This window comes from Centruroides sculpturatus, unplaced genomic scaffold (assembly GCF_000671375.1).
Source record: "Centruroides sculpturatus isolate CEXI.00-Female unplaced genomic scaffold, Cexi_2.0 scaffold230, whole genome shotgun sequence".
In the NCBI taxonomy this organism is placed as follows: Eukaryota; Metazoa; Arthropoda; class Arachnida; order Scorpiones; family Buthidae; genus Centruroides; species Centruroides sculpturatus.
This window is the reverse complement of record NW_019384716.1, coordinates 518,848-543,476: the sequence shown is the minus strand read 5'-3', so window position 1 is coordinate 543,476 and position 24,629 is coordinate 518,848. Positions and strand designations below refer to the sequence as shown.

Here is a 24,629-nt window from a genome sequence, read left to right as displayed (position 1 = left end):
TATTGTTTTTCTAACTTGGTACTATTTAACAAACTTAATAAAATCAATTACAGTAGAGCCTCGATTATCCGACCCCCGATTAACCGTCACCTCGGTTAACCGACCGTCCTAGTCGGCAAATTTCAAATGTCCGCTAGTGATGTGGCGCTACAATATTTGGCTATGTCTTGGCTACTTTAATAATGTGTTTTATCTGGCAACACTGGATTGACCATGAAAGGGAGCCAGTATTTAAACGTGGCTTAATTTTCTAATTTTTAACGATACAATACCGACGATTATTATTTTAAAAAAATTTTGTTAGGTTTAACATCGATGAAAATTCAATGCGAAGTAGGTTAATAGCGATATACTAATTACATGGGATATAATAATATACTACACTAATAATGGATTTTTTCATACTTTTCGGTTATCCGGCCAACCCCAGTTCCCAATTGAGTCGGATAATCGAGGCTCTACTGTATTTAAAAATTTTCCTTCATAAAAAAAAACTTAAAATTTGAATTCAAAATCATAATGTCTTATAATGGCCTCTTAAAATTGAAGAGATATAATATTATTTAACAATGAAATTTTACTATATAACTGGATTGCTGTATGTTAGATCTTTCTATATAATACGTCTCTGTAATCCAAAAAAATATGGTAGACGGACTCATAGCCAAATTTTCAGTTAGGAACTACACTTTTATTTTTAAAAAAATGACAAATGCATTTCAGGTTGGTACAAACATCCAACCCCTCTTCAGTGCTAATTTTTAAAAACAATAAAAAACAAAAATAATCAGTACATGATATCAAATATACAACAAAAAAATTTTCCTACATACTCTTAAAAATAAAAATTGTGTATGGGCTACCAACACATCTATAACACCAACACCTGTTTTTCATCTATACATCTTAGAATTATCGTACAAGCTTAAAGAGCACTTGAAGTGTTTNGATTTCAGGTTAATACAACATCCAACCCCTCTTCAGCGCAAATTTTTAAAAAACAATAATAATCAGTACATGACATCAAATACACTAGAAGATATTTCTACGTACTTACTCTTTAAAATAAAAATTGTGTACGGGCTACCAACACATCTATAACACTAACATCTGTTTTTCATCTATACATCTTAAAATTATCGTACCAGCTTAAAGAGCGCTTGAAGTGTTTAATACCACTACATAACATCACTTCTAAAAACAAATTATTTTATGCCTATTTTGTATAATTAATAAAGGTGTACAAAAACAATATATTACTTACTGTTAAAATATATATTTTCATATAAATAGGATACAAACAATCTACAAAACACTAAGCAAAACATTAGCACCCTTCTTTTATTCAATCGCAATAATTTCATTTTTTATTTCTATGTAACGCCCTTTATCATTTTGTACCAGCGAGAATCAATTAACATACATTCGGAATTATTTATTAAATTCTTATTTTGGTTTTTCTTTATTTCAAAATGTTCTTTGAATTTTCGTTTATATATGTCTTTTTCATAATGTAAAATTTTAATATTATTGCGATTAATTTTACAATTATTATTTTTCGCGTGTTCATACCATGGTGAATTTTTGTATTTTAACCGAATAGCCGCTTCATGTTCTTTTATTCTTACATTTAATACACGATTAGTTCTCCTATACACCTACATGGGTTCAGACAATTACATTCTAATTTATATATGACACCTGTCTTTTTTAGAGGATCTATATTATTATGGTTACTTTTGTTAACATATTTAGAAACGTTATTTGAAATCTTATTGTTCAAAGATGGGGCCGAACATATCTTATCTTTGTTAAGGATTTTACTGAAATTTTCAAATATGTCTTCTATGTATGGGAATATTTTATACTTTTTTTCATATTTATATTTTGTATTATATCTATTTTTTTAAGAAATATGTTCTCCACTTATTAAATTTTAATTTTGGGTGATCATTCAGAATAAACTTAGTATCTAATTCTTTTAAGTTTAATATTATGTTCTTTTGTTAACACTGTATATAATTTTTATATAATAATAAAAATTTTTATATAATAAAAACAAAAAATGAAATTTTAACTTCTAGGCTGTACAGCATTTGGCTGGATGACACTTCAAGGAAAGAAGAGTAATGCTACTGACATGCATAGTAAAACAGCCTTATCTGTTGGAATTACCAGAGAACAAGCTAAGGTCACTTTTTTTAATCATATTTAATATTATATTAAGCATAAATTTTCAATTATTAATAACTTATTAATAAATAGAAGTTATATAGTTATATATAAAATAAGTTACTACTATATATAGTAATAGTAGTAACTTATTTTATATATAACTATATAACTTATATTTATATATAAATTTTGTATATAAATATATTTATTACTAGCTTTGCCAGTGGTGGTTTTGCAAGCAAACCCTATTTATATTCAGTATTTCAACAACCATAGTAATTGTTATATAACACCTACCACTGAGAATAATGAGAATTGCTGAGAATCAAATGAACTGTTTTCAATTTGATCAATTTTCTGGAATGTTTACAATCATTCTATAATCAAACTAATATGCAATAACAAATTCAAATTTAAAACAGTTTGAACATTTGGTTAAAAAATCGAAATATATGAAAATATTATAACAATGTCTGAAATGTTATCAATTTAATACACCTAAGTACTCAATGAAGACTAAACGTAGTTGAAAACAAAAAAATTGCATCTAAAATAGTACAGTAGAAGTCGTTCTTCCGGTTAAGCCTTAATGCTTACCCTCTCCTCCCGTGGGGTAATTTTGAAAAATCCCTTCTTAGTGTGTGTTTTCATGACGTACCCTAACTGTGTACCAAATTTTACCTCTTTAGGTTCAGCAGTTTGTTCTGGGCGATAATGAATTGGTGAGTCAGTCAGTCAGTCACGACAAGTAATTTTATATATTTAGATAAATTTCTTTACAGATGAACAAATTGTTTATAATGCATTTAAAGATTTTTAACAAAAAATTTAAAAGTACATTTATTTATATACATTTTTTTAGTTTACTTTATATACATGTTGATTTTCATTTCTGTGAATTATAATTATATATAAATATAAATGTGGGCTTTAGACGAGTAGTGTGCAAGAAGTGAAAAGACAAAAGTTGGCAATGGCGTGAGAAGAGAACAAGAAGACGACAGTGGAAAAAGGCACAGAAAAGCATGAAAGACATTACAGTCGTAGAGCATTATCGTTCTATCAAGAAGATGGTTTGCGGACAATTTGAAGATGCTGGAAGATTATTATTTCTAGTTCTCTATTTTGATCATTATTCCTACAAATTTTGGGGGTCCATCCGGGATTTGAACAAACTTCATACAAAAAGATTACAGTAGAGTGTCGATTATCCGAAACGTCAATTATTTGAAAGAATTCCAGTCTGCAAATTTAAATTTTTGCCAGTGCTGTGGCACTGCAATCTTTGGCTATGTCTTCGGGCTACTCAAATATTTTACATTTTTGATACTAAATTAACTTCTGAAGTATAATTTTTTTATTGTTTTTATATNAACAGAAATGAAGTGAAATGATAATAAGTTGTCCTGAAATCATAGTAACATCATGGGTCATGTCTGTGATTGAAAAATTTTCCAATTTTCAAAAGTGATAAGAAGCAAATAAAAAATAAATTATTTAAATTTATCATTTGCAATGATAATTCTATTATTTAATCACAAGGAGTCATACATTCTAGATCTTAATGAAATATAAACAAAGTGAATAAAGTAATTTAAATATCTTTTTTGTAACAAATGATATTTTATACTTAAAATTATTATTGGTTTTGTATAATGATTTTTAATTAAGTTCGCTCAATTTCAGATTTTTTTGGTCTGACAACATTGTTCTATGTTGATGGTGAGGGTTATGCAAAGTTTTTTTTGGTGTTAGTAGCTTTTCACCTTTTGTATTTGCACTGCAGGATTAATGCAAAAAATTACAGCAATTCATTGATACAGACTATCTATTTTATAAATTAAAAAAAGGAAAACAGAACTAGATGATTTCTTACATTTAGGTATATCTCTAAATATAACTTTTGTGTCTTTCAGAAAATTTTTTCCAATTATGAATAATTCACACTCTCCTTTCGCTGAACATGAAGGTAAAGAAACTCTGCATATTTCTGGAATACCAGGAGGCTGAGCTAAAATCAAATATATACATTAAAGAAAAATAATATACTGCAACAAATAGAAAAGAAATAATAAAAATAAATTATCAATTAATAATTAACAAATTTATTATACATCACAATAGAGAAGATTTTAAATTAAAACTAAAATGCAAAAATTCTTAGCCTGCACCTGCCCTCATATTTTAATGGCATTTTTTGTGTATTTATTTTATTTTACATATGTTATTTTTTATTTTAGTACATTATTTACATCGTTATTGTATTAGTTCATTTACTATACTTGTTTTATTTTATTATTTATTTGTTATTTTATCCAGTATTTTGATTTAAACATAAAAGTATTCAAACGTTCTGACATTTAAATATTAAGTTAAATACGTTCAAGAATAGTTGCATCTGAAGATGGCCTATTATATTAGGTCGAAAATGTTAATGTTTCTTTAATAAACGGTTTTTCTCAGCATCAGGTATTCGATGATTTATTACTGAAATTAAACCAGAAAGAAGCCCAGAGGAATGGATCAAGCAAGATGTGAAGGCGTTGGACGCTGATAAATCTAAGCCTTAGTCTTGGCAATTGAACCATGTGAAAAATGCCGAAACGTGTAAAGAAGCATGGGATGGACTTAAGACAATATTCCAGTCACAAGGCCTCGTTAGAAAGGCAACAAACTGTTACTCTGAATGGAAAAAGGGCAGAATATGATGATTACACAGTATGTAAACGAGTTCACAAGTAAAGTTGATCAACTGAAGGAAGCGGGAATAGAAATCCCAAAAGAATTACTATTGTTTATGCTCCTCGGATCACTACCGGATGAATATGAAAATTTTAGTATAGCCATAGAGTCACATGATGACATACCGTCACTCGAAAAGAAACCTCAAAAAGAAATTAAAAGAGGAGGAAGCAAGACAGAGGGAGCATGTTACAAAGCTAACTGAGAATGAGAGAAGTGACGCATTGCTTTCAAAGGGAAAGTTTGACTGTGTAAAGCAGTCACAAATGAACTCGAGGGAAAACAGTACAAGATTCAGAGGCCAGAGATTTGACGGAAGGTGCTACAACTGCAGTAAAAATGAATATATCAGTAGAAACTGTAAATTAAAAACAAAACACACAGACATAAAAGTTATTAGAGGTGCCTACATAAAAGTAGAATTGCATGTAACATGGAATTCACAAATGGATTGAAAAAGTGGTATTTAGATAGTGGTGCAACAAGATTAAGTGCAACGACAAATATAAATTATTAACCCTAGATCAAATTGAACAGTTTAAAGTATATACTGCCATGGAGAATTATGTGCAAGCAGTTGGCATAGGTGATGTGAATCTCAATTTGAAAGTAAATCAACGAGCAATAAGTTCCATAAAACTACAAAATGTATTATATGTACTGGAATTGTGCCACAACCTTTTATTGGTAGCAAGCATCACTGACAAAGGATACATTGTTGTATTTAAGGAGAATTATGCAATCATCAAATGTAAAGATGGTACAGCTATGAAATGTGATCACCTATATGTTGTCAATGAAGTGGAAGACCAAACAATGTTTTCAGCAGAAACTACAAACTACTGACAAAAACCTATTAATTAAAGTGGCACCAAAGATATGGGCACATAAACATTAACAATTTAAGAAAAATGAAAGTTAAACAACTGGCTGAAGGTATGGACCTTTCAACGAAAGAAAGAATTAAACTGTGAAATATACCTTAGATTGAAAATACATGTTCAATCATTTAAGAAGTCATATCATCAAGAGAAAGAGATTTTGGGCTTAGTGCATTTCGATATATGTGGTCCGACGAAAACCATATCATTAGGAGGTGCAAAATATTTTGTAACATTTATTGATGACTGTACACACTATATGGAAACTATAATGCTAAAAAGTCGTTCAGATATCCTCCAAGCATTCAAATCTTATAAGCAAAGGATTGAAAAACAAACAGGTTATCAAATCAAAAAGCTACATATGGATAACAGTAGAGAATATTTATTGAAAGAATTTAACAAATTTCTCGAAAAAGAAGTAATCATACGACAACTAAGTGTCAAGTACACCTCACAACAAAATGGTGTAGCAGAATATGCAAATCGAACACTTGTTGAAATGGCGAGGTGTATAATGTTGCAAGCAGGTCTGTCTCAGTCACTATGGGCAGAAGCAAATCAATATGCCCACATTTCTACGAAATAGAAGTGGAACAAAAGTCCTCAATGGAAAAACATTGAATGAGCTATGGTTTAAGCATAAAACTTACGTTGGTTTCTTTAAAATTATCGGAAGTAAAGCTAAAGTGCTGGAGATAAGACTCAAAAATGAGGAAATTTTCATCTGAAAGGCAATGAGTACGTGTTGGTCAGATACTCGAATGAGTCAAAAGTGTATTGACTCTGGAAACCAGGAATTAAGACTCATCATAGCACATGACATAAGATTTGTTGAAACAATCCACATAAGTAACACTTTTCTGAAGATTATCTCCACTGAACCAGATTTTGCTGCTGCAACACCAAATGACGTGTATAATGCTGCTAAATCAGACAACAGAGATAAACAGTGAGGACAATACAAAACTACATGGAGAGTCTGATAATGAATCTAATGTGGATGAATATATAGAAGAAGAGTGATGAGAAATTCAAGAGGAGAGTCACTTGAGCCAACGAAAATTGAAAGAACAGGAGAACGCAGAAGACTGAGGAAACTTTATCAAATTGTTAAGACAAAATCCCAGATCCCAAACATGTATCTGAAGTGTTAAATTGAGACGGTAGAGAGGCACGACTAACTTCCACGAAAAAGGAATATTCTATGTGTGCTTTCACATAGGCTCTCCTATGTGTTGCTTTCACATAGGAGAGCCTATGTGAAAGCAACACATGGATCTTAGTACCAAGGCCAAACAATAAGAAAATGTTAACAAATCATTGAGTATTTAAAATGAAAACCAACCAACAAGGTGACATAGAAAAGTATAAAGCACAACTTGTAGCTCAAGGTCATACCCAAGAAAGAGGTATAGACTATGATGTTTTTGCTCCATTTGCTAGATACAAAATAATAAGAACATTATTATCTGTCTTCGTAAATGAAGAAATTCACATACATCAAATGGATGTAGTAACTTCTGCTTATGTGTAAGATGATTTATCTGATAAAATATACATGGAGCAACCTGAGATGTTCGTCCTCGGCAAACAAGAAGATAAAGTCTGCAAATTATTGAAACCTTATACAGATTAAAACAGTCTGGAAGAGAATGATACAAGAAGGTAGATGGCTTTATCACGAGTATTGGAGGCGGGCACACAGCAACTGATCCATGTGTTTATGTATTTGGGAAGGAAGAAGATCGAATGATACTCGTTGTTTATGTAGACAATTTAATATTGGCATCGAAGAAGATTGAAAACCTTGAGACCATTAAATTGAAACTGAAGTCAGCATTCAAAATAGTAGACCTAGGCCTTATAAGTAACATTTTAGGCATTGAAATAAAGAGAGAAGGGCCAACAGGTAGCATATATCTGATGCAAACAAAATATATTAATGAACTGGTGAAGAGATTCAACTTAGAGGATGTGGAAATTGTCGCTACACCGATAGAGTCAAATATGAAAATTTCGAAGGAAATCGGTCCAATCACAGACAATGTGAGACAAGACATGAAAAATCAGCCTTATAGAGAGTTCATCAGAAGTCTTATCTACCTGGCAAATGTGACATGTCCAGACATTGCTTTTGCTGAGAGCATATTAAGTCATTTTTGTGCTTATCCCAGCAAAACACTTTGGATCAAAAAATCATCTATGTATTCCATGTATGGAATAACATACATCAAGAACAATGAAGAGCTTAAAGCCTACACAGATTCAGATTGGGCTGGAGACATAGACGACAGAAAGTCATGTACAGGTAACATTCTGATGTTAGCTGGTGGTCCAATTAGTTGGAAGTCAAACAAACAGACATCTGTTGCAATGTTGACCATGGAAGCAGAGTATTCAGCTCTAGCTGAAGCTGAAGCTTCGTGAAATAACCTACATAAAAAGACTGTTAGTACATATTGGTTTTAAAAGATGTGTAAAGAACTCTACTTGTGTTTACTGCAATAACCAAAGTGCAATACAGTTATCAAAGAATGCACAAGCATAGTAAACATATTGACACAAGCTTTCATGTCACTCGAGAATTAGTCAAAAAAGGGGAAATTGTAATTTATTATTTGAGGACACACCTGATAATCACAGATGTCCTAACGAAACTGCTAATGGGAACTAAGTTTGATAGATTCATGAAAATGTTAAAATTAATTGAAATAATGGATATTTGTTATGTATGAAGCACACAGCAATAGAGGGAGTATGAAAGAAAGTAAAATTGTAATCTCTGTGTGCTAAGATATATTTTGTATTAAACAGTGCCATCTACTGTTGGCACGCTTTACATTATTTTGGTCATAGGTCATGATATTGTTTAGTCTGCTATGTCTGTGTGGCATGTTGTCTCCCCTCATTCTGCTTTTCTTCGTGTTACATCTAACTGTATATGTCTGATCATCATTAGATTCATTTATTTGCTTCATTTTCTGACAATTTATTAAAATAATGATTTTTTTTTTCTTTTTTGTTTGTTTCATTAGCTAGATCGAGTTGGGAGCGAATTAAAATCAATGATTCAGTCACCTCCAGGATATCATTTTGTTGGTGCTGATGTGGATTCACAAGAATTATGGATTGCATCACTTTTAGGCGATTCGCATTTTACTGGAATTCATGGTAATAATAAATATATGTAAAATAGTTCTCGTACTTATTTTTACTTTTAAATTTGATTATTTTAATTAAATAAAATAATAATATTAAAATAACTGAAAAGATTTTTTATGGAATAATAACCTTTTTTATTTTATGGATCATTTTTATTTCAATTGGTAATTAAGAATAACAAGACAAACTATAAATGTATTTAGAAATGGTGGTGGAATAATGGAAAATGAAATAGATTCAATTTTTGTTGTTGTACAATGAATGTTCTTTTGTTGTATTGTTTTTCTAACTTGGTACTATTTAACAAACTTAATAAAATCAATTACAGTAGAGCCTCGATTATCCGACCCCCGATTAACCGTCACCTCGGTTAACCGACCGTCCTAGTCGGCAAATTTCAAATGTCCGCTAGTGATGTGGCGCTACAATATTTGGCTATGTCTTGGCTACTTTAATAATGTGTTTTATCTGGCAACACTGGATTGACCATGAAAGGGAGCCAGTATTTAAACGTGGCTTAATTTTCTAATTTTTAACGATACAATACCGACGATTATTATTTTAAAAAAATTTTGTTAGGTTTAACATCGATGAAAATTCAATGCGAAGTAGGTTAATAGCGATATACTAATTACATGGGATATAATAATATACTACACTAATAATGGATTTTTTCATACTTTTCGGTTATCCGGCCAACCCCAGTTCCCAATTGAGTCGGATAATCGAGGCTCTACTGTATTTAAAAATTTTCCTTCATAAAAAAAAACTTAAAATTTGAATTCAAAATCATAATGTCTTATAATGGCCTCTTAAAATTGAAGAGATATAATATTATTTAACAATGAAATTTTACTATATAACTGGATTGCTGTATGTTAGATCTTTCTATATAATACGTCTCTGTAATCCAAAAAAATATGGTAGACGGACTCATAGCCAAATTTTCAGTTAGGAACTACACTTTTATTTTTTAAAAAAATGACAAATGCATTTCAGGTTGGTACAAACATCCAACCCCTCTTCAGTGCTAATTTTTAAAAACAATAAAAAACAAAAATAATCAGTACATGATATCAAATATACAACAAAAAAATTTTCCTACATACTCTTAAAAATAAAAATTGTGTATGGGCTACCAACACATCTATAACACCAACACCTGTTTTTCATCTATACATCTTAGAATTATCGTACAAGCTTAAAGAGCACTTGAAGTGTTTAATACTACCGCATAACATCACTTCTAAAAACAAATTATTTTATGACTATTTTGTAGAATTAATAAAGGTATACAAAAACAATATATTACATACTGTTAAAATATATATTTTGATATAAATAGTATACNCATTGTTCTACATTGCTTTATATTATTAAATAAACAGTCTTTATAATCTTCAAATGATATTTTATTCTTAACTACACATTTCTCAATGTCTTTAGCTTTCTTTTCTTCTTTATTCTCAACTTTGAAGGCATGCATTTTTGCTCTTAATCCCACAAATTTAGTCATTATCTTACCATTATTCTCATCTTTCATTTTACCTAAAACTTTCTTGTTTACTCTAGGTATACCATATTCATTATCTTCTTTATAATCTGATGTATCAAAGTAATTAATAATTCTTTTCATATCCTGATAGAAATGATCAGTTTTTATATTATAAATGTAAGAATCGGTGTCTTGATATAACAGTTTTATATTATCATCATATTTAGGTTTCATCACATTATAATGAAAATCATACATTAAATACTTTGAAAGATCTAATATGCTCATTCCCACGTAGATGGGTTTATTGAAGTATATTTTTGTCTTATTCATGTGAATAGCACATAGGTTTTCAGTAAATATGGTTCGATGTTTAAAGTTCGGCTTAGCGACTACTTGTTTAGCATCACAAAATAACCTGAGATCAACTCTCTTCCTTATGTTTTCCATTGTCTTTCCAAACAGAGAGTTGTTCATTACTTTAAAAAAGTCCTTTTCGAAATCATTAGTTGCTTTGGTTCGCATTTTAGTATTCAGATCTATATTTCTTCAACCAATCCGATTATTTAAATTTTAAAACTCTATGTACCTTTTTGAGTTTCATCCCCATTTTCAAATATTGTTTTAGATTTCTATAATGAATCACATAATTCCTTTTATCATATAAAGTGGTTAACAGCTTAGATTGTTTTGATCCATCTGGTATTCTATTCTCTAGAGCTAAAGGAAGATCTGAATGCTTTCTGTGAAGTTTCTTAGAGTATTTCAGGTCAACTTCTAATATATATCCAGTATCCGAATCACCTGGTATCTGTGTTACATCTATATCTTCATTGATCCATTCAAATTCTCCATAAGGCAAATATTGACTCATGACCCATCCATATATTTATAAGTTACTAGCTGTTACCCGCGACTTCGCCCGCGGAGGTTTTGAAAGCAAATACTATTTATATTCAGTATTTCAACAACCATAGTAATTGTTATATAACACCTACCACTGAGAATAATGAGAATTGCTGAGAATCAAATGAACTGTTTTCAATTTGATCAATTTTCTGGAATGTTTACAATCATTCTATAATCAAACTAATATGCAATAACAAATTCAAATTTAAAACAGTTTGAACATTTGGTTAAAAAATCGAAATATATGAAAATATTATAACAATGTCTGAAATGTTATCAATTTAATACACCTAAGTACTCAATGAAGACTAAACGTAGTTGAAAACAAAAAAATTGCATCTAAAATAGTACAGTAGAAGTCGTTCTTCCGGTTAAGCCTTAATGCTTACCCTCTCCTCCCGTGGGGTAATTTTGAAAAATCCCTTCTTAGTGTGTGTTTTCATGACGTACCCTAACTGTGTACCAAATTTTACCTCTTTAGGTTCAGCAGTTTGTTCTGGGCGATAATGAATTGGTGAGTCAGTCAGTCAGTCACGACAAGTAATTTTATATATTTAGATAAATTTCTTTACAGATGAACAAATTGTTTATAATGCATTTAAAGATTTTTAACAAAAAATTTAAAAGTACATTTATTTATATACATTTTTTTAGTTTACTTTATATACATGTTGATTTTCATTTCTGTGAATTATAATTATATATAAATATAAATGTGGGCTTTAGACGAGTAGTGTGCAAGAAGTGAAAAGACAAAAGTTGGCAATGGCGTGAGAAGAGAACAAGAAGACGACAGTGGAAAAAGGCACAGAAAAGCATGAAAGACATTACAGTCGTAGAACATTATCGTTCTATCAAGAAGATGGTTTGCGGACAATTTGAAGATGCTGGAAGATTTTATTATTTCTAGTTCTCTATTTTGATCATTATTCCTACAAATTTTGGGGGTCCATCCGGGATTTGAACAAACTTCATACAAAAAGATTACAGTAGAGTGTCGATTATCCGAAACGTCAATTATTTGAAAGAATTCCAGTCTGCAAATTTAAATTTTTGCCAGTGCTGTGGCACTGCAATCTTTGGCTATGTCTTCGGGCTACTCAAATATTTTACATTTTTGATACTAAATTAACTTCTGAAGTATAATTTTTTTATTGTTTTTATATTTTTCAATATATTTATTTTGTTTGTACAAAATAAAAAAATAATTTTTAACGATACAATAGTCGTCGTTAGGCTTAACATCGATGAAAATTCAACACAAAGCGACACGCAACGGAGAAAAATTTCAACATGGGATAAGTTAATATATTTTTTCGTACATAATCGGTTATCCGAAATATAGATTTTCCGAACAACCCCAGTCCCCAATTGATTCGGATAATCGACGCTCTACTGTATTAAGGTATTTTGTAAAAAGGATACTATAGATTATAAAATCTATATGCTATAACAAATTGTTGTCAATAAAATGGATTTACGTAAGAGTATTTAATTTGCTGTGAGATGGAGAACCTGATTTTGCCCTATTTTAAAGAAATTTTTACCCTATTTCTCCATTGCGATCATTAAGAATACATCGTGCAGAAAACCAATTGAATATTATCCTTTTCATCAACAACTGTTAAAGAATTATAACAATCTGGTGTTAAATTATAACAACCTATTGCTAAAAGAGGGAAAAGTCAACCTTCCAACAAGTAAATAGGATGAATCTTACAAGTCTCAAACCAAATATGGTATTATCAGCTCCATTTAAATGACAGTTTAGCGTTACCTATGACCTCACACCTGCAACTTCATCTCCAAACATCCAATTACCTGATGGGTTTTCCCAGGCCTAAGGAGGATAAAGGAGGCTGGGACTCAAGTCTCGCAGCAGACATCCCCAAGACCTTACATGCAGACATATCCAAACTCGCCATATCCAGACGAACATCACCAGATGCCTTTTCAAGGTGGATCAGCATGGAAGGAGCTCTACCCACCAGCCACCAGCCTCTCCATACAGTGTGGACACATCCCTAGAGATAGACACCCATCTCGCTATATTCCAGCGACAGATCCGGGGTGAACCTCCACAGAGTGGATGGATCCAGCCATAGAGAATACTGGCTAGAACTGCCATACAACAAAGGAAGCCATAGACCATGGCTATCTTAGAATGTCATACAATCCTCCAGGAGAAATCAAGGACATCATCTCTTTCTCAGAGGTATTTTGGGTAAAACAGTTGTAAACTCTAACAGGGATGCACCTCATGCATGGCATGTTTACGATTAGTATTAGTATTTAGTTGTGTTTTTGTAGAATCCTGTATACTCTAGAACATCTATATTAAACTTTTGTTGTTTGTTAATCAGTCTACCTGTCTCTCTCAAACTACCAGACACCCTTTCAACTTACTCATTGTGCTCCCCACTCAAATGTTTTAAGACTCTCGTATTAAGCCATCCAGTGACAATGTGAGCGGTTTTCGCCAAACCGTTGCTGATTAAAAGATCTTTAGGGAACATCCCTTTGCTCCCGGCATCTCACATTGCTGTTGAGAGTGTTTTTTAAACTCTATTAATCATCAATATCAATATATATTATAAAGGTAAGTGTACAATGTGCGTGCTGCTAAAACTCAAAAACAAGTCCCGGTACGATCAAGGGAGTTATATGGTGTGGTAGCCCTGTATCCCCCATCCATGAAGAAGGTTCCCATTTTTACCTGAAGGGCATGCTGTTGAAGATATAAGGGCTGGAAGTTAAGGCTTACCCTGAAGATCTCGCTTCTATTGTACTATTTTTAGATGCAATGTTTTGCATTTTTGACTGCGTTTTAGTAGGCTACCACATTTAGTAGGGTACCACAGGGGATGAAAGAAGTGTATTCCTTAACAATGGAAGTGTTAAGAATGGAAGTGTTGAGTAACAATGGAAGTGTTAAGAGAAAGCAGCGTCCAAGATTTACAGGCGCAGATGCAGTTTTTTGCGTTTTTGCAGGAAATCAAACATATTTTTAGACCCATGTAAAAATTCTCTAATTAGTCTGGAAATGGGGGACCTAATTCTTGCATTTCTGTGAAAGTGGATAAGATTGGCTATAATGTAATTATCTTAATCTTTGCTATCGTTACTTTTTGCCTGAGCAATGCTGGGCTCATCTGCTAGTAGAGAATAAAATTTAATTATTTATTCTGTGCTAATATCTTATATTAGAAGAGTGAACAGTTCTAATTTTAAAATTATAGCTTTAATATATAAATTATTTAATGTTTACATCAAAAAGTATAAATGTAAGTGATAGAGTCAAAAATAAACTAAACTTTTAATATAACTTATGTTGTTAGTTTTAAGTGTTTACAGAAGACCAACTTCAAAATAAGCTCCTCCATCTGCTAAATACTTTTGTCAGCACTTATCCATTTATCAAAGCGATCCTGAGAGCTGTTTTTATGTTTTTTAAAGGCTTTGTTGCTTCAGCTTAATCATCAGTCCTGGTTAATGAATATCTGGTACAGAAGAGCATAATATTAATGCATCAGCTTACTGCTCTTCTCTGGAAACCCAGGGATTGAATTTAGATAATCAAAAATTTCCAGGAATTTTTCAGGGATTGGACTGTTTCAGATGAGTAGGTCATCTATCCCTTACTCAGCAGTTGTGGTCTTGGCTGAACTCAAAATGAACCTGAAAAAATGGCCATTTTTAATGAGTCAAAAAAGAAAAAAGTGCAACAATTACATACAAGTTGGTTGTTTTGCAATTCAGTGTTGTACAACAAATTCAGTTTGTAGAACATAGGAAATGGAGAGGACATAGACCCATATCTTAATTTACTTGTTAGTTTCACCTTTTACAGTTGTAATTAAAATTTGTTTCTTAATTCCCAAAATTTGTTAGAAAATGTAGATAAAATGCACATTAAGATGCTGCTTGCATATATGCACCCTGGCAGTTGAATTTTGAGTAAAATCTTTACCCAAAAATTTAGATTGTATACATTAGATAAATCTCAACTAAATTTGGTAAGCATATAAACAGTATGTCTTTATATATTTAGTTGAGATTTATCCAATAGTTCTTTCTACATAGTACTATGAATAACCACTCTTGTAATGGTCATGGTGATTGCTGTTGTTTATTTTTTTTCATTTATCTTAATTGAATCTTAAAATCCAGTGAATATGATATTGTGTTTTTCACACAATCTTAGTGCTTTTATTCAAATAAAACTTGAGTAAAGCCATTTTTATAATAGAAGAGATTATGCATCTGTTCTATATAGTAAAAGTAGATTTTGTAATTTACAGATAATATATTTTATACATCAGCAAGCTGTAATGCAAAGTTGAATCATCTTTAGATATTACATAATGGAAGAAAGTAAAATTTGTTTGTAGAATCATATACTTCAATTAATTGTATTATTTAATATCTTTATTCCAAATCTTAAACCTGACTTATTAAACAATAAAGTTAACAAAAGCTTTTGGTTCTTCAAAAACAAATTTTATTTTATTTCATTATGTAATATCTGAAGATGATTTAAACATGCACTGTAGATATTGTAATGTAGACAAAGTATATTTAAAAACACATGACTTCAGAACATCCTTTATTTGACAATTTATTACATTTGTCAAAACATTTCTTCAGTTGGCATTGTAATGTGTAAAATTCTAAAATATAAACTTATGATGACATTATTCTAAAAAGGAGCTATGGCTTGGAATACTTTTTACAATAAAACATTTTAAATAATAATAAATAAATAAATAATAAAAAAAGAGAGTGGTGGCCAGGAATACTTTTGTTTTGTTATAAAACAGAACAAAAGCATTCTTGGCCACTACTCTCTTTTGGAATAATATCATAAATTTATATTTTAGGATTTTATGTTACAGTGCCAACTGAAGAGGAGCTGTGCTTGAAATATGTTTTGGCAAATGTAAGAAATTGTCAAATAAAGGATGTTGCACAACCCTCTTTAATCCCTTTTTCACTACATGCTAACTTTACTCCATTGTACAAAGTTTGTCTGGGTCTTCCTCTCTTTTTCCTTTTTTTGGATTGTATTCATTGACATTTTCGGGAGTGAAGAAATAACTAGATCAAGAAAAAAAGAATATATAATGCTATTGTTAAAAGCATTCTGTTATATGGGGTGGAGAATGACTGCAGAAGAGAGGAGAAAAGTAACAATGGTTGAAATGGATGTATTGAGAAGATTGTGCAGAATCTCAAAAAGAGAAAGAATAATTATGTATTTAATATAATAAATTATTATGCTATTTAAGCTTATTAATTTTATATAATAGTTTATTAAATCATTAATCATTTTTCCTTTAAACTATTCTAAATAAATTATCTTATCAACGTCAACATTTTAGATAATTAATTATGGTCGGATTTATGGTGCTGGTCAACCATTTGCCCAGCAGTTATTAATGCAATTCAATCATCATCTAACACCAGAAGATGCTAAACAGAAAGCTAAAAAAATGTATACAGAAACTAAAGGAATTAGAAAACTGTAAGATAATACAAAACAAATCATGATTAAATTTTCTGTTTATTTGAAATATTGTTTATAGTATATACAAATAGCATCTATTATTTGAATATGTGTTACTTTTAGAGTTAATGAGTTTGAAGATGATAATGATGAACAAGATACAATTTTAACAAATAAATTTAAAAAAAGAAAGTGGATAGGTGGAAGGTAATTACTAATTGTATATAATTTTATTTTATCAACAATATAAAAATGTTAATAATATAGATATTATTAATAATTTATTTTAATAGTGAATCACATATGTTTAACAAATTAGAAGAAATTGCACAATCTTCAGAACCTCGAACACCAGTGCTTGGTTGTCGAATCAGTAAAGCCTTAGAACCTGAAACTGTGGATAAAAACGTATGTAATATTTGTGTTAATTTTTTGTCTTTTTACAAATTTTCCAATTTTTTTAAGAATATGTCAAAACAATGAATCTTGCTTACAAAAGAAAAATCCAGCTCATAACATAAAATGATGGAGAAAAACAAACATTTTCAATTGTCTTTAGCAATCATCTTCAAGTAAAAAACATATACTATGGAAATGGATATCAGAATAGAACAAGATACAGAAAGTTATAATTTTAAAAATAAAACGAATAATATCTGAATGACAGTCGATGGTCATGTGGTTGTATCAGGATGTAAAAAAGTAATATTAAGGCTGACATTTATAGTCTCTTCAACTTTGCCAATAATATTTTGATAAAATAAAATTTTTTGGCAGTTTTAGATTAGTTGAACCTAGTACTTCAATAGCAGTGTAAACAAGAATTTTGTATAATTTTTGAACTAAACTATGCACAAATTTTTTCTAAAAGTATACAATTAGCCTGTGTTAAAAATTCATTGGCGTTATGGTTAAATTCTAGGTTTTGAAGAATAACAAATTGATTAATTTTGTCTGTCGCTAGAAGACATAAACCATTAACATTGAAAAAATGTTTAATTTGTTCATATGTGGCTAGTAACTATCAGAACAAAACAATGACATGTTATGTTACTGGCAGTTATGGAGGATGCAAAGAAATTTAGGAGCTAAGTATTCAATGATTGTAAAGATGATGTGACTGCAATAATTGGTAAAATGAGAAAAGTAATGTTACTGTGTTTGAGTTTTGGTATGTATTTTGTATCTTTGATAATATGTTATAAACAAAGCAAGGATATCTATATTAGAAAAGTTTGGAATTGGCAATTTTTAATCGTATTTGGGCTGCAATTTGAAAAAATTTTAGACCTATAAATTCCCACTATCGACTGTCCGTCCATCTGTCTTTCCTTAATCTCAAGAACGAAGTTAGCTAGATGAAAGACAAAACCAGATATGGAAACCTTAGGGCAGTGGTTCTTAACCTTTTTATACTCGCGGCCCACCAAATATTTCATAATTTTTTTGTGACCCCTATTTTTTAAAATAATAATTTATATTTGTTAAATTATCTATAATACATTGATTTTTTTATTATTGCTTTATTTTTAAAATTCCAAGCATTAATAGTTTTTTAGAATTACTTTGGAATAAAAGAAGTAAATACTGCGGTGTAAGTAGCATATTTGCATTTATTTCTTCTGTACTGTACTAACAAAGTTGTAAGTAGGAAGAAATAAGAAATAAATAAAAAAACTAAATACAAAAACTTTATCTTTGTTATTTCACTTTTCAATATGATATTTGGTTATACATCAATTTTCTTTTTATTATATTCTGAAGGAAATTTTGCATAATTTGGCAGCCCCCCAGCAAACTTCTTATGTACCCCCAGGGGGCCGCAGCCCCCTGTTAAGAAACACTGCCTTAGGGGCAGGAGGCTCCAATTAACTATATATGAATGTTGATGCAAACTGGAATTGGAAGTCATGTTATTTTAATTCAAAAATTTTTCCTGAAAGGAATTAGTTAGATGACCAGCACAACTCTATTGTTGGGTTAGCCACTACTAATTTTAGCTAGAGAGCATATATTTGAAATTACATAAATTATAAAATATGATTAAAAATTTAGCCTGGTATTGTGACAATGTCACAATAATAATTGTTTGTTATTAGTTGAAAAGTTTCAACTGCCATTTCTGTTTCTCACAACTGAGAATTCTAAGGCTTCTGTCTTGTCGTCTTGAAAGTGCAATAAATTGACATGGATTGGTGATATTCAGTCCATCTGGTTGGATAGTATTTTTTCAATTTCGAATGCCTTACCTCTAGTATATTTCAGATATAACTTCTTATGGAGTAATCTGTCATTTGAGGGAATTGAGAAAGAAATGTATGGATTCAATAGTTTCCAAGCAATTTCTGAGAGATGAAATGTTACTGATTGAACTTAATGGTAATCCTCATTTGCACTGAGCATTTCAGTCTTGACTGAAACAAGGTTAAATCGTGATTTACTTGAGAGTTTTTGAAACTAGATCCAGTCATAAGAGAGTTCCCACAATCCCATGCGTGCGAGAAGAAACAAGATAGCTGAGGAGCATGTGTTGGGCTATCAACAGAGAAATAAAAAAGATGTTTGGAGAGACAACGAGATCTGGCTATTATTAGATATATGGCAAGAAAAAGTATTTATTTCTAACTAAAACTTCCATTTTGTTTCTTGTGCTCGTGACTTATCGAGTAGTTACATTAGTTTTATCATTGTATGCAATAGCCAGGTTTTTCTCACTGTCTATGTGAATAGCTCAACATTTGACTGGCAACAGTTGCAATCAAGATTGTGGGTGAATTGAGATCAAAGTGAGTTGTGGATTGTGTGCGAATGCAATATAAGATTAAGGCTATGAAGAGGTACAATGAATGTAAAAAACTAGATGGCAGTCTGCTTGAATGTAGACTTGAGCTCCATATCCTTGATCATATAGATATGATAAATCATTGCCATTCTGTTGAAAAAATTTTATTTCAATTGTGGCTAGATTTTTTCCAAGAAGTTTATGTCAGATAGAAAGCTTCTTTAACCATACATTTGTTACCTATAAGCAACTCATACTTTCCATACTCTTTCCAGCAAAAATTTTTAATAGAACAAATGTTTGCTGCAAAGAGCAGGTGTGGCATTGCTTATTGTTGAAATGTTCAAGCTTCTCAAAAGTATATCATTTGGTATCTTTTTTAGCATATAATGCAAAAATATGGAAGAATGCTTTAATGCTTTAAACAAAAAATGCTTGATGTTTTATCAACTATTGGTGAGAAAGCTTTATTAATAGTTTCTTCTAGTATTTTTTATAAAAATAGAAATGATTTCATTTTTGCTTACATTACTTGTATACATGGCATTTTTTTGATGGGATTACATATGTTTTTTCAGTAAGTCATCTGATATAGTTTGATACTTGGAAAGACCCCAGAAAGTTTCAGCAAGCACTTCAGGTATAATTTGACAATCTTCGTTTAAGCCTCAAGGTTAAATCTTGCTGTTCACAAAGTTTAACCATTTCTACAGTGATTATGAGTTTCTTCTTGGGCAAAAAGAACTCCTTTCAGCCCCCTTTTTTTTTATTTTACAAAGAATTCAGTCATTTACTGGATATCTTTTACTAATAACACAGAAAAACAAGTGTGTGAACTAAAAATGAAAATGCTTATATCAATGGTATTTTCTATTTTATTGAATCACATCTTCATTCAAAAATTTTATTTAACAATAAATCCTTTACAATATTACTAAGTTACTATTTTATTTGTTAACTTGCCAATTTCTAACTATGAAGTAGTTCATTCTGCATAGAAGTATGGTTTATATATCCCTATGGAACATTATAGAAATTTCTACTATATTCTACAAACTCATTTTTTTTTTATAACTTCCATTATCTTTCATTTATTTTTTTCAGTAACAAAGTTTATTTGAACTTTCCTGGAGCTCCTCAAATTGCTTGTTTATAATATTTTCTTGAACTTTCTCTCTTTTGCAATTATTTGTTCTATCTTGTAACATTATTAATAAGCTTTAATTTAATGAGTTGTTTTTTTTTTCTGTATTACACTCCTCAAAAGTGAAATTTCAACACCACGAAGGAATGTGCATGTGACCAAGGTTGGTAACTATGCCATGATGCGACCTCTCTCGACCGTTTCAATCTCGACTGAAACAAAGTTCAGTCGTGATCGACTCAAGAGAGTTCTTGAAACTAGATCCAGACATAAGAGAGATCCCACAATCCCACGCATGCAAGAAAATACAAGATAACTGCGGAACACGTGTCAGGCTATCAACTGAGAAATAAAAAAGACAACTAGAGAGACTTTTTTTTTTTATTTTTTTATTTTTATATTTTAGGTACAAAACTTAGTACATAACCTGATTCCGCTAATGGCATTATCAGGAAGTATAATACAGAATTAATATTTACATGTAATATCAAAATATTGTTTAAAACATTAAAAGATATTTAACAAATGTTAAGGTGGACAGTAAAAATAAAAATTAACATGAGAATAAAGTTTACAAGAAAGCCTAATTTCTTATCAGGGATAGAACCATAGTATTGTATGGTGTCAAGAGATGAATGTGAAAATTACAATAATGTAGAAATAATCAATGAAAGGCAACAGAAGATGTTGAGAATAAATGCACTAGTTGAAGTTCTGACTGTTATTTATATAGTTGACTTGTTTGCAGAGTCTTTCAAAGGCCATATAGGTGTTCTTAGAGGACCAAATCTCGGACGGCTTGCAAGGCCAAGCTATTCCTTGATCCTGTGTCGCCATTCGAAGTTCGAGTCGCTCCCTTTCAAAAGTTGGGCAACGGAAAAGATAATGTAACGATCCATCCTCTTCCATTTTGCAAGTAGGGCAGATCTTTGAGTTGCAATGATTGAATCTTTCTAGATAAGTGGCGAACTTGCCATGGTTTGTAAGAAACTGCGAAATGTAATGGGTAGGGCTATACCACTTATTATTATTAAATTCTTTCAAGTTTGTGATGAATTTATAAGTAATATGTTCGCTGTGTTGGTTCCACCTTTCCTGCCATTGATGGATGGTTTCTATTCTTAAAATATTGCAAATTATTCTTTTACTAATTTTATTGTATGCTATTGGTAGGGTGTCTTCCGCTGCAGCTTCCTTCGCCAGGAAGTCAGCTCTCTCATTGCCGATTTCGCCCTGATGGGCTCTTACCCATTCAATATTGTATTTGTTTGTCGATAAGTATATCAGCTCTCTTATTTTTTCGGCAATTGGGTGTAGATTTCTGTTTTTAATGGTTTGAACCGATGAGAACGAATCCGTATAGATGTTTATCTTGTTATTATTGAAGTTGCTGTTAGTATATTCAATGGCCATTTTTATAGCCCACATTTCGGCTTGAAAGATCGTACATTCGTTAAGCAAACGAAATTTACAGTAGTTTGTTTCATTACCGTTTTTATATATAACGTAGCTGCATCCCACTTTGTTATTATGATTGGAACCATCTGTATATATAAGTATGGTATCTTCTGTTATGGTATTATCTTGGCTTAGTATGGAATTCTCCGATGAGATAGTGCAGCTAAATGATGATGGCCATTCGACATCATGGTAATTTATGTCTCTGGTTCCAATTTTGATATTTTCTCCTCTTTTAAGTCTAAATAATTTTTTCTTTTCGTCAATTATAAGGTCAATCGGCGGTTTTCTAGTTATTACTTGCAAGCACACATTGCTTGTAGTTCTATATGCTTTTGAAATCAATAGTAGAATGCGTCTTTGGGACGAGATCATTTTTCTCCTGGGGTGGACCTTGGAAATGGCCCATCCCCAGGTACCACAAGCATATGTTATTGTTGGTATATATATGCCATCATAAATTATTGACAATGATTTCGAGGTTAGACCCCATTTCTGTTTGGCGACTTGGGAGAAGATCTGGCAAATCAGGCCAGTACGTTCAGTAATGTGAGTGATATGACTGTCCCATGCCAGCCTAAAATCTAATATGACTCCTAAGTATCTTAACGATTTCTCAACCTTAATTGTTGTCCCGTTCATCTTCAGATGCGGAGGTCTTGCGTAAAGATTGGCTTTTCTCGGTTTGTTGAAAACAATTGCTTTTGTTTTGTTGGTGTTGAATTTTAATTTGTGCCTGTCACCCCAATTATATATCTCTTGCAGTAAACCATTTCCTTTTGCCTCTAATTCAGCCCTAGATCTTCCTCCTACTAGCATAAATACATCATCGGCATATGCTATACAGTATGTTTGTCCAAAATCATTGCTAAGAAAGCTGTCAAACATAACATTCCATAGCAGGGGACCGCAAACCGATCCCTGCGGACAGCCCCTTGTTATTTTCTTTTCAACAGTATGTATGCCATATTGAAGTAAGGCTTTACGATCACGGAAATAGTCGATAATGAGGCTTAGTATGTTTTTAGGGCAATTGAATTTTCTTAGTTGGTGTGTCACTAGGGGCCACCAGGCACTGTCAAATGCCTTTGAGATGTCAAGGCTGACCCCTAGGACGTATTTGTTATTCTCCAGGAGTTCCTGAATGTAGAAAACCGTTTTATCGATGGCATCTTCCGCAGACTTTTGTTGCCTGAACCCGTGTTGAGCAATATTTAGGAGTCTATTATGTTCGATGTGCCAAGTTAATCTTCCTGCTAAGAGTTTTTCGAGGACTTTCCCTAATATTGGTAGTAGTGATATAGGTCTACTGTCTAATGTCGATCCTGGTTTAGGCACAGGTATTACTCTTGCTATTTTCCAGGCTTTTGGAAAGGTAGAAAAATAAAGGCAGTTGTTATATAAATTTTTAAAGTAGGCAGGGATTAATTTCCATAGTTCTAATGCTAGTTCGGCTGTTATGTTATCTAAGCCTGGCGCCTTGCGCCTTCCTAAAGAAGTGAATGCCCAGTTGATTTCTTCATCAGTAAATGTTGGTGTGTTTTCAGTGTTGTTAAGTTGGTTAAAATCAGAACGTATCTGTATTTGCCAGTCAGTATCTAAGGATGGTTCATCATCTGGACAATAGCTGTTTAACTGGGACATCATTGCTTCTATCATTGAGGGTGCTTGTGTATTATTCTGGGTGTCAGTAAGGATTTTTGTCTTGCGCAGTTTTCCACAACACATCTTGGTTATGTATCCCCAGGGGTTAATCGAAGCTCTTGAACAGAACTCCTGCCAGCTTCGTGTTTTTTCTTCCCTTATAGTCTTTTTATATATTTTTTGGCATGCCAGGTATTCTTCTCTGTATTGTCTTCTACCATTAATATCTTGACATCTCTGGTATATTCTTCTCAATTTTCTAGTTTTGCGTCTGAGTTCACTGAGTTTAGCTGACCACCATGGAACACTGCGTCTGTTTGTAGTTTTCTTTGGAACAAAGATCTCACATGCCCTGTTAATCACTTCAACAGCGGTTTCAATTTTATTTCTTGCTGTTTCATGATTGTCATCACAAACGCTTGGCAGATTGTTTTGAAGGTAGGTTTTTAGTTGTGACCAGTTTGTTTTGTGTATGATATATTTTGGCCTTGGTTCCCATATAATCTGTTCAGTTCTGTTGTTGATAATTTCATAAGCAATGTGCGCATGATCACTTAATGAGTCTTCTGTTATAACCCTCCAATTTTCGATTTTTGTATAATATCCTGAGTTGCATACAGCAACGTCGATCCACGACTCTCCCCTTGCCGAGCAGAAAGTCGGGGGGGAGAAAGGATTATTTAATATCAGATAGTGATTTTCATTGAGGAACTCTTCAAACCTTCTTC

At 31.6% G+C, this 24,629-nt stretch overlaps 1 protein-coding gene across 2 annotated transcripts in view; it reads left to right on the top strand.

Moving 5' to 3' along the window:
- The window catches only part of LOC111627934 (DNA polymerase subunit gamma-1-like), a 117,193-nt gene that overhangs the window by 73,139 nt on the left and 19,425 nt on the right, over positions 1-24,629 (top strand). For both annotated transcript variants that reach the window (XR_002757085.1, XM_023371625.1), the window contains exons 18-21: positions 2,085-2,191; positions 16,749-16,891; positions 16,997-17,080; positions 17,167-17,281. Coding sequence is in view for 1 of the 2 variants with exons in the window: in XM_023371625.1 (XP_023227393.1) it covers positions 2,085-2,191; positions 16,749-16,891; positions 16,997-17,080; positions 17,167-17,281 (449 nt within the window). In the remaining variant the exon portion in view is untranslated. The remainder of the gene's footprint in view (positions 1-2,084; positions 2,192-16,748; positions 16,892-16,996; positions 17,081-17,166; positions 17,282-24,629) is intronic.